The sequence below is a fragment of the Emericellopsis cladophorae genome, assembly GCF_022114955.1.
Source record: "Emericellopsis cladophorae strain MUM 19.33 chromosome Unknown NODE_58_length_127558_cov_119_251112, whole genome shotgun sequence".
NCBI classification, from domain to species: domain Eukaryota; kingdom Fungi; phylum Ascomycota; class Sordariomycetes; order Hypocreales; family Bionectriaceae; genus Emericellopsis; species Emericellopsis cladophorae.
Genome location: NW_026250983.1, coordinates 42107 through 53230, shown reverse-complemented (window position 1 = coordinate 53230; position 11124 = coordinate 42107). Strand labels below are relative to the sequence as shown.

The window sequence follows — 11124 nt, the reverse complement described above, 5'->3', positions numbered from 1 at the left end:
CCATCGACGAACGAAGAGCTAGCGACAGACCGCGTTTGCCTCCAACCTCAGACTCGTACTCTCGCGTGCTTGTCGCAAGATACTCGGCGGCGCTAAATCGCTGGACTCGATAAACGACCGCCCCCAGAAGGAGGAGGCAACAGTCGACGCCAGACAAGGCCCGTGCCTCATCTATCCCCCAAGCAGGGCGCAATACCGAGCCCGTCTACAGGCAAAGCTGTGCGCATAAAGCTTCCCTGATGCCTCACGAACAGACATCTCGCTCCCGTGTTCCTTTCAGTCATCACTCGGTCCTTTTCTGAGAGTCGGCCTGGCGCTGAAGACCTTGCGATGGAACCCTTTACAGAGAAAGAGCAGCGCTTTGTGCTTGCCGAAATCATCAAGACGAGTCAAATCAATGTTCACAGTCTAGTGGATTTCATCAAATCCCAGAACGTCGACGCCGACTGGAGAAACATGCAGATACCCCACGGTCAGCCTTCGGCGTCTGCATGATTACTGCTGCCACAGTCACTGACAATCCCTAGGTCGAACCATCCACCAGTGCGAGTCAGCTCTGCGAGATAGATATCCCACGCTGTTACAAAAGCGTCGCCTCTCCAGCGATCATGGCGAGTACCACGCAGCAAAGAGAGTCGCAGTGCCTGAGCTCCCCGAGTACGGCGGGTTGTACCGTCCCTTGCAACCACCAGGCTACCAAGCGCTGCCGCCTCAGACGGCACCTCATGTCCCTATTCTGCCTCGGCCCACGGGCGCTGAGTACCGAAGGCCTTCAAGCCCTCCACAGCCCGAGCAAAGGCGTAAAAGGGGTCGCCCTTCGAGAGCCGACAAGGCCAAAAAGGAACTCCAACCTTTGCTGCCGCGGCCAAACAGCCTTCAAGCGCCTGGCTTGTCACCGCGGCTTCAGATCACCGCTCCCCAGGCGACAGATGTTTCGCCAGTTTTGAGACCGCCTGAGCTTGAGCCGGCGGCACCTGCAAGGGCAAAATGCGCGTCAATGTCATCAATACTGACCAGCCCCTTGTTGACAGCGCGCCCGACGACCCCACCTGAGGCGTACATTGCAACAACAAGAACATCGCGCAGTCCCCGGACCCAACATGCGGTGATGTCACCAAGACAAGAGCGGCCCAGGAACGCCCCGGCTCCCATATCTCCCAGAGATGTTTCGGCATCTGAATATGCATATCAGCCAAATCTCGTCCCACGGGGAGGTTGAGACTCTTAGCCACGTGCCCCCATATAGCCCCCATATAATCTCCTACACTCCCGCGCGCCAGACACCACATCGGCTCACAGGAGCGAACGATTCTAGAGTGAGAATCCCTCCCCGGTTGTCGTGCGCACTACTGACAAAACATCATCAGAGCGTCAATCAACGGAGGAAGTCGGAGTCAAAGGAAGAAAGGCACGACAATGTTCAAGCCCTCAGTAAGGAGTACACTCCTACGGAAAACGTCACTACTTCATTCGTCTAAGCCAGGGTTCTTGTATAGGACACCGGTTTGAAAGTAACGTGTACAAATGCCGAGAGAGTTTGCAAAGCCATTTCTCAGTTTGCCTTCTCGTCCCAACAGGGCGGCTGGTAGATGCATCAAATTCATGTATGGCTTAGACCCGTCCAGATCCTGCACTGCCTTCCCAGCTGGAGAACTCAAGCACACTCCATCACTAAATTGCCAGTGTGGACCAGATCAAAACATTTGCAACGCTGGATGCCGAAAAACAAATTAGAATGATCTCGCAATCTTATCGAGCACGTCCACCAAGATGTCGGCATGGCTCTCGCGCAGTATCAACATGGGCCTCAACCGAACGGCAGTGGCCCCACTGCCTCCAATGTTGACCCCAAGAGACTTGGCCTTGACCAAGAACTCGTCTCTCTTGGGCGAATCAAAAGCGATGAATGTGCCCTGGCCCTTACCCCTGAGGTTCTGGAAGTGGTCGGGATGCATCTTTGACAGCTGCTCCAGCTGGCCGTAAAGATAGGCACCCACTTTCGCCGTGTTGTTAACGAGATCGAGCCTCTCAATCTCATCGACGATTGCGCGGAAGAGCAGCGCGCGCGCTGGGTCGCCCATCCACGTATTGAACTGACGGTAAGGCTTGTTCGGCCGCAGTTCCGGCATACGATAGTAGTAGCCCGCAGCCTGCGCCTTCTTGGAGAACGTGACCATATCAGGCGGGTCCTGGAGATTCCAGTGGTCGTGTGCCCAAAAGCGTCCCGTGGCGCCGACACCAGTCTGCACCTCGTCGACGATCATAAGCACGCCGTGGCGGCGCGTCACCTCGCGTAGCTTGCGGAAGAAGTCTGGCGATGCGTGATTGTCGCCTCCCTCTGACTGGATAGGCTCTACGATGATAGCTGCAGGAGGTAGATGCCAGGACTTGATCAAGTGCTCCACCTCGTCGACGGAGGCCTGTTCGGCAGCAGCATTCTCGGCTGCATGCTCCTCGAGGGGATACTTGAGTTGAGGGAAGGTTGCTTGAGGCCAATCGAAGGCGGGGATGTCGAGTTTGTGTATGGGCTTGGAGCGAGTCGTCGAGAGGGAGCCGAAGAGACGGCCGTGGAAACCCGTCTTGAAGGACAGAATGGAAAGCTGCGAAGCACCCGGCCCCTTGTTGCTCATGACACTTTCAATCTCCTCAGGGGTGAACTCCACATCGCGACCTCCACGCTCAAGCTGGCGCCGGTACATAAAGGCCGCCTTGAACGCGGTCTCGTTGGCATCCGAGCCAGCCATAGCTGTGAACACATTGTCCAGGCCCTTTGGCGCCGCCTTGAGGATGCCCGAGCGGAGCACTTCGGCCCAGTCGTGGGGAGGAAAGTTCCCGAGAGCCGGGCGGTTGATGATCGAGCTGACCATCTCACGGCTGGAGGCAGCTTTGGCGAGAGCTGAGTTGTTATAGCCCACAGGGATTGAGGCGATCTGGGCGTATCTGAAGCATGCGAGTCAGCTCTAAGCGCTTGACCAACACGTGGTCTGAAACCTACACATCAAGCAGCATATTGCCATCCGCATCCGCAATGTAGTTCCCGGAGCTCCGGCTGTAGTCCGTCAACATGTTCAGCGCCCGCGTGTCAAAGACCGTGTCCAGGTCCTTGGCCAACTCCTTGCTCCGCGGGCCAGGAATGGCCGTCTTCACGCTTGGCCCTGCCGGCTCGCCCGCGTAGAAAGGCTGCTGTCGCTCTGCACGGCTTGCTTGGTGCTGGGCGGTAGCAGTAGACGCAGTGGCCAGCAATCGTCGCGGCTGCCCCACGACAGTGATAGTTCGGGATTTGTGGAAGAGAGCAGTCCGCATTTTGACAGTTGCTGATGGCCTCCAAGCCATGGTAGGCAGCATCGTGAGCAAGTGTACTCTCGATTGTGAAAATCCGGAAGCAATAGATCAAGGCCCGATCGAAGTGTCAGAAGTGTGTGAGGCTAAGGTACGCCACCACGTTCTCCAACTGAGCAACGAGTCTTTTGGGGTAGGTGGATGAGACGCCAAACTTTGTGGTGTTAAATTGAAGGTGAAGACAAGGGCAGGGAGCACCTCAATCTTTATCCCCATGGGCAGAAGGCCTCTCGCCTTTCCCCTCCCACCAAGAACAGCGAAAGCTTGACAAGCGGGTGTCATATCTCGTAATGCAAACTGCACCGGCCCGGATCGTGCTTTCCCCAAATCCCAGGGTCCTTATCGTACACCGCACACCGCACGCGGGCTTGGAGCCAGCCGGGTTGTGGCGGCTTATCAGTCGCTCAGCCTCCGAGTCGGAGCTGTTGTTCGCGGGGTAATTGGTGCATTGCTTTGTTCACCACGCCCTATTGAATTGCTGTCAGTGGGCGTGGCGTAGGCCGGATTAGGCATTCTATTTTCAATCTGCTTTCCACTGCGAGTTAGCACGCAAGTACGGTGTAGTACGTGTTTAACCACATGACAGTACCGCCAACGGTCGACCATCGATTTCGACAGCGGACTTCGTAAGACGGCACTCCACAGCGGAATGTGTACCTGTGTGGAAATTAAGGCAAGGACGAGAGATGTCCAACACGAGAAAGTTCACTCTTCAACAGGAAAATGATCATGAATAGATGCTCTCGCCGGCCGACTAAGTTTTGTGCACTTGCCAGTGATACAATCAATACACGCGTTGCTCTCGTGAAGAAAATAGATTATCTCGCGCGGCGGGGGAAACTCATGCATAGGTAGTTCCACGCCACAGTTGATAGCGCTGCAGGCGTAGCGCGTCACTCACAATGCGTACATCCATTCATGTACATATCGCGCAACTAGGCCCCCGGCCCGGGTCCGAAGCCGGACCGGCAGTGGTATTACCCCGGATTTGATTGTTTGGAGAGACTTGAGCCGATAGATGTCAGGTGCTCGTCGTTGGCACCTAGCATTATGGTGCACCATTGCCCACGTTCATATCGCTTGTCATCGTCAGAGGGTGTGCATGAAAATAAATTGTCTTTAAAATGTAAGATGCAATGCAATCCGCGCGCCAGTCTATGCATGCGAGGGAGTCTAACTAGCGCCCATCAATGCGATGCTGCCAAAGCAAAGCTAAATCAATGCCGTATCAAGCAAGCTCCTGTCCACTTACAGCTCCCTGTCTAGATGACTCGTCTTCGTGAAAAGAACAAAAGCCATCGTGTAGTGATTGCATCATATAGAGTATTCCTCCTCGTGCTGCTCACGCATGTACTTGACAAATGTCTTCTTGTGAGTCTTTCTGTGTCAGCGCCTCATCGTATCAAGGCCGCTGCTTGGTGTGACTTACCATGCCTGCGTACTTTCCCTCTCTCAGTACACAGATGTATCTCAATCCAAGCTTCGAAAAGCATTCGTACACCAGATCCATTGGTGACTTGATATCAAGTGATACGGGCGCCTGCGCTGGAGTCAGTGGCTGCTCGGTCAAGATCTTCTTGTGTGTCGAACTTACCGGGTCAATGTATTTGGTAAAGTCGCTCGGGTCGTCCAAGATCTCCTCTTCTTGATTCGCGTGAGGAATTCTATCCATTACGCAAAGCGTGCTCTCCTCGTCATCCAGCTGATCCAGAGCAAACTGTAAATCGGGAGCTGGGATCAGACCAACGAGAACGCCATTGCGCAGCAGTGGCAGACCGCCATCCAGTTCACCGGCGCGATGCAACAGCTCCAATTTGCTGCGCAGCTTCGACGCTCGAATGACGGGTGAGTTGGAAATATCAATGATTCGCTCCCGGCGCACCCGTGGCAGGATATCAGACAGCTCACCCGTGAAAACTGGCTTGTGCTTGTTGTCGAGGAAGGGATACGAGTTCATTGCCGTGAGAAGATCCTAGCCAAGTCAGTTACCGATGTATCGTTATTTCTAGAGCACTCACATAGATGCTGTTGGGCTCGATTGCGTCAGCCGTCCACTTTGCCACAAGAATGCTGAGCGAAAAGGGCAGCACATAGTCGAGGCTGCCGGTGATCTCAAACAAGATTACGGCAAGTGTCACGGAGAGCCTGGTGACACCACACATGGTTGCACCGGCAGCAATGAGGCCGTATACGCCTGGCTGGATACATGTCCCGTCATGTGATGTTGAACAAGTAGCCCAGACTGACCAATCCGGGGTCTTGAGCACAGCCCATTGCACGAGATGGCCGATCATGCGGCCCAGCAGTCCACCTGTGACCATGGACGGCACATAGATACCACTAGGGACTTTGATGCCGAATGTGATCGTTGTCAAGAAGCCCTTGATCAGGAAAGCTACAAGCAATGTGACGAGGATATCGGGGATATCCTCCACAGAGCTGGGACATAATCCAAGCTCTTCCTTGCTGATGTTCGGATCGTCGCACGGAGAGGCGAGATTCAGGAGAAGCTTGGCGACAGGCAGCTTAGTGAGCACATTCCAGTAGCTCAGCAGCGCAGTCGCAAGCGAAACGATGAACACTTCGAGGAGTGGCCACTTTTTGATGACGCGAACGCGCCGGAAGCTCTCAGCCCAGAGCTTGGATGCCTTGATGAAGAGGGCGCCGACTGCACCGCCGATGAAACCAGTGAAAATGAAGCTGACGAGTTCAAAGTACTCCCAATCCACGTAGTACCGAACCTCAAACATGACGATCTTGTGCGTGCCATAGGGATTCAGGAACTTGAGGGACAAAGCCGCCACTATGCAGCAGAAGAATGTCCTGAACAAGGTCTTGGCGGGGAAGAAATACGAGACTTCTTCCAGACTGAAGAGAACACCGCCCAACGGAGCACCAAAGGCAACAGTAACACCAGCGGCCGCCGCCGCAGAGAGGACCTCGCGCCTTTTGGCGTCGTTGCGATCGTACTTGGAGAAAAGACGGCAGAGGATGTTGCCCACACACGTCGCAATGTGTACATAGGGGCCCTCTTTGCCTATGCTCAACCCAGAGGACACGCTGAGTATCAGAGCAGACATCTTGATCAAGAGGGTTTTGAGGCCCAGGAAGCCGTGCAGGACGAAGCCGCTGAGAATGACGCGAACTTCGGCAACACCGCTGCCTGCAGCGGGATAGTAGACCATCGGCGCGGGCGGCTCGGGCTCGACAGCTGCCTGTCGAGGGGTCTCGTCATCGTCGGTCTGAATGTCTTCCGCCAAGATGGGCACCCCGCTTGCGCCTAGGTTCTCATCAAAGGTAGACATGCGGTAGGCGGATGGCACGACCGTCTTGGTGAACAAGGCCATCCAGCATGATACACAGGAAAGGCCTACCACCATGGGCAAGTAGATGACGTACTCAGTGCCAACCTTACCGAAAGGGTGAGACTTGATCACCTCTGCCCAGTCTCTCCATTGCTCGCAGGGTCCGTCCGGGCAGCAGTTCTGCTCATTGAGATACCATGCCGTAGCACAGTAGCCGTCCTTCCAGTCAAACACGACAGTCTCGGCAACGCTCACCGTATATGCAACAAGCGCAATGATGAAGCCGGACAAAGCGCTGAGTATCCACCCCTGTACGCCGTCCAGCATGATCAAGACCCGGCCCCAGAAATCCTTGCGACTCCGCAACGCCTTTACGCGGTACGAGTCCGCAATGGTATCGTGAACCCAGTCTGTACTCGTGAACTGATCGTACCATACGCGGTCGTCCGCGAATGAGGAAGACTCCTTGAACGGGCCCGAAATTGACTGCTGTCGGTCGGATAGAGCATGAATGATCCTGGAGCCCCAGGATGGATGTCGGCTGTGATGACGTGAACGAGGGCCATGAGGGCCACCTGTACAAAGGCGTCAGCGCTAGGTCTTCCCAATGACTTGTAGCATATACCTGTGTATACCCCGTGCCTCGCAATATCCCCCGCGCGTTTAGGCGAGGATGTCTCACTGCGTAGGTCACTGCGTAATCGTATCCTGGACCTCGATCGACCGAGCAGAGCTGTCCGCTCATCGGCTCCAAGGGATACATGTCGCTCGAGGTTCGGTCGCCGCGATGAAAGAGGGGACGTCGGTTGGGAGAAGGAGTTTTCCCTGCTGAGACCGGACATGGTGGCAGTTGGCGGCGGCTGGCGGTTATCGAGGGAGGAGAGTGCGCCGTGAGTCGAGCAGCAATGGCATCGGCAAGGTTTCGGTGGAGGGGAATGAGGTCCTAGCGAAGGGTGCCGGATATCTGAAGAGGGACTTTTCCTCCAAGTTGGGGACCCTACGGAGGGCGTGCTAAGCTCGACACCACGGACGAGAACCAAAAATGCGGGCAACAGTAGGCCAGGGTAGGATTGCTCACGGGGGCAGCAAGCTGTTGTAGATGCTGGGATGAGCCCGTGAGACCTCACGAGGGGCGTGCCTCAAGACTCGTATTTGGCCCGACGATCGTGGAGGCGGACAGGTCTTGGAAGGCTGTTCACGTGGGCGAGTAGAGTGTGTCAAACGACCCCAGATGATGCACGCCGCTGTGGAGCCAAGCTGTCGCCGCGGCACCCTCGAGGTTGGTGTCTGCCAAAGCACTCGGGGATAAGGAACGAGGGGAGGTATGAAAGAGTGTGGTCTCGCGTCTTGATAACACGAGCAAGTGTGCTGACTCGCCCCCTTCTATCCGGGCCACTCGAAGGAAGACGGACACGACGAGGCTACGTATCCCTTGAGTGTGGAGGATATCGCGAACAAGGGCAGTAAAGAAAGTGGTCGGCTGATGCCAATGGTGCACTGGGCAGGAGGTTGGACTTGGCGCGCTGGCCAGGCGGTGTCAGCGGGCGGCTCCACAGTCCGTGTCATGTCCAGTCGTGTCCAGTGCCAGCCCCTGGAATCAATGAGGGACGCTACTTTTCAGGCACAGACATTCAATTCACATTCAGGGTCCATCGTCATCCTAACTTAACGTTGACGACTGCGTACGTAATGTTGGAGTGCATTGCAAGTGTTGTAGAAACGTGGAATTCTGCTGCTCGAGGCACTTCCAGGTCAAGAACTAGCGCAGCATTTCCAGCTTGTTGTTGGACAGCTGCTTGGTAAACGCAGATCCCAGGCATCCATGCGTGCGTGCGCCCATGGGTCACGTCACTTGCCGACCCATTTTCCAGCATGCCAGTGTTATGCGCACCAGGTGGGAATACTTCAGAGCGCGGTAAGCGATGAGCTTATTGAGCAGGAGCTCAAGAGGCAATTGTTACCTTTGTACATGTTGTCTATAGTACTTATCGATGACGGATACGTCGCTCCAAACAAAGTCCCCCCAGCCCGAGTCCGCCTTCTCGGCCGGCGTTCAACGTTGGAGTGGGGGCCCATCTGCTTATCGCGCCGCCGTTTCTTATCGCAGCTGGAAATTTTCTGAATCCCAACCGCCAGGCTTGTCCCACCCACGTTATTGCCTACGCGGACTTGGTGATTCAACAGCCACCACAACCGACCAACATGGCGAAGAAAAGAAAGGCTTCTGGCCGCAATACGCAGCCGACAGAGCCTCGCGACGTCGACGCTGCAGCTGCGCGTCTCGGGCCCATCACCAGCTACAAAGATGTCGCAGACTCGGAGGACGAATACTTCATCAACCGAGACCAGATCATGATCGATGATGAGCCGAACATGAAGCGCAGGAAGAGGGCTGGCGACGACATTGAGCTCTCGGACGAGGACCTCGACGATCTCGACGATGATTCCGAAGAGGCGGATGGAGTAGACGACGTGGATGTCAAGCAGCTGGCCAAGTCCAAGAGGTTGACAAAGGGAGTCCAGTCGGATGAAGAGGATGGTGACGGCGAGGAGGTGGGCGACGACAGATGGTGGGGGTCTTCGAGGAAGGAGTACTACAACGCCGACATGATCGAGACGGAGGCGGATGCGCTCGAAGAAGAAGCCGAGGCGAAGCGTCTGCAACAAAAGAAGCTCTCCAAAATGGCCGACGAGGATTTCATGTTCGACGGTGATGAATGGCTGGCGACTGAAGGATCAAAAGAGGACGAGGCTGATCAGCCTGTTACCGAAGTGCTGAAAGAGATTGAAATCACAGACGACATGGGCACGGACGAGCGCCGGCGACTGCTGAGGATGCGGTATCCTGAGTTTGGGCATATCGCGACTGAGCTTGAGCAACAGACTGCTGCTCTGGAAGCACTCAAGCAACAAGCCCAAGCAGGTGGCAGCAAGTCACTAGAAGCTGTCCAGTACTGGGTCCTGGGCTGCTACGTGGCGGCGTTGGCTGGGTACTTTGCGATCCTCTCCTCGCCTGCGCGCGATTCTAGGAGGCAGCAAAAGGCCCTGGAGGCATCAGAGCTACGCGACCACGACGTCATGGCGACTTTGGTCGATTGTCGCGAAGCATGGCGCAAGATCAAAGACCTCAAGTCGGTACAAAGCGCAGAAGCAGAGGAAGAGAAGGTCGTCGCCCCTTACGACATTGAGGAGCCCCTCGATCAGACTGAGAAGAAGCTTCGGAAGAAGCAGAAGAAGGCCGCGGACAAGGCCCTGTCTGAGAAGAAGGCGAAGAAGCTTGCCAAGGCCGAAGCAGTGGAAGACAAGCTCGCTGATCTCGACGACCTGCCGCTCGTCGCCAAGAAGACCAAGAAGAAGGAAAAGAGTTTTGCCGCCCAGGATGACTCTGACTCCGACTTTGGTGAAGAGACGAGCCTCGATGCGCGCACCGCTGCCGACAAGGCCGCACGCAAGAAGAGTCTCAAGTTCTACACGTCGCAGGTTGCGCAAAAGGCCAACCGTCGCGCTGGTGCCAGTCGCGACGCGGGTGGCGACATGGACATTCCCTACCGCGAGCGCCTCAAGGACCGACAAGCTCGTCTTCTCCGCGAAGCCGAGAACCGAGCCAAGTCCGGCTCGAAGAAGGGCGCCGACCTCGACGACAACAGTGACAGCGAGGAGGAGACCCAGGCCAAGACGATGCGCAACAACGAGGACGAGTACTATGACATGGTCAAGCACACGTCCGACAAGAACAAGCAGGACAAGGCGGCTCGGTACGCCGCGTTTGCCGCTGCCAGCAAAGCCGATCGGGTAGTCGAGCGTGAGGAGGTCGGCCAGGACGGCAAGCGCAAGATTACCTACGCCATTGAGAAGAACAAGGGCCTCGCCCCAAAGAGGAAGAAGGAAGTGCGCAACCCCAGGGTGAAGAAGAAGATACAGTTCGAGGCCAAGCAGAAAAAGCTGGCCAGCATGAAGCCGACCTGGAAGGGTGGCGAGCCAAAGGGTGGCTACAGGGGAGAGGTGACGGGTATCAACACTGGTGTCATCAAGAGCACCAGGCTATAGGCAGTAGCGTGCAATTGCATATATCAATATTTCTCGCCTTGTACACATATGGTTTCCATTAACCCAATCACGCCGGCTGACAAGTGCGTGCCTGGCTGTGTTTTAGCCCAGCCAATTTGGGTTGTATGAAGTATAGAGGAAGCTAAATCATGGACTGTCCCTTGTGCGTCTCGGTTCACGGAGAATGGATTATCAGAGCTTGTCAAGCTCGAGACTGTTCCTTGTCTACTATGGAAGCTAATGTTTATCAAATAAGCTCATCCCAGGAGTACAAACGGATCAAACCCCTTTGGTGTAGGGTATGCCGGTCGGCAAAGGAGAGTACACTCGTGCGTTAACCCCAGTCGCCCTTCACATCCCAGGTGTCTACTGTGCACCATCTCCGACCATTTTGAGTCAATCCGGTCGCTTGAATATGTGCGGTGAAATTGGA

General features: G+C 55.6%; 3 protein-coding genes across 3 annotated transcripts; 1 reads left to right on the top strand and 2 right to left on the bottom strand.

Annotated features, from left to right (window-relative positions):
* Positions 1–1730: 1730 nt before the first annotated feature.
* On the bottom strand, positions 1731–3303 carry J7T54_002655 (4-aminobutyrate aminotransferase-like protein; the record flags this gene model as incomplete). Its single annotated transcript, XM_051509297.1, has 2 exons — positions 1731–2940; positions 2996–3303. The coding sequence occupies 2 exons, from the start codon at positions 3301–3303 to the stop codon at positions 1731–1733; spliced, it is 1518 nt and encodes a 505-aa protein (XP_051359681.1).
* Positions 3304–4653: 1350 nt separating this feature from the next.
* Positions 4654–7486, bottom strand: J7T54_002654 (H(+)/Cl(-) exchange transporter-like protein; the record flags this gene model as incomplete). Its single annotated transcript, XM_051509296.1, has 6 exons — positions 4654–4716; positions 4769–4879; positions 4934–5311; positions 5358–5484; positions 5587–7219; positions 7270–7486. 6 exons carry the CDS (start codon positions 7484–7486, stop codon positions 4654–4656), a joined length of 2529 nt encoding a protein of 842 aa, XP_051359680.1.
* A 1360-nt stretch (positions 7487–8846) lies between these two features.
* J7T54_002653 (U3 small nucleolar RNA-associated protein 3) lies at positions 8847–10691 on the top strand (the record flags this gene model as incomplete). The annotated part of the gene is made up of 1 exon (XM_051509295.1): positions 8847–10691. The coding sequence occupies one exon, from the start codon at positions 8847–8849 to the stop codon at positions 10689–10691; it is 1845 nt and encodes a 614-aa protein (XP_051359679.1).
* Between the last annotated feature and the right edge of the window lie 433 nt (positions 10692–11124).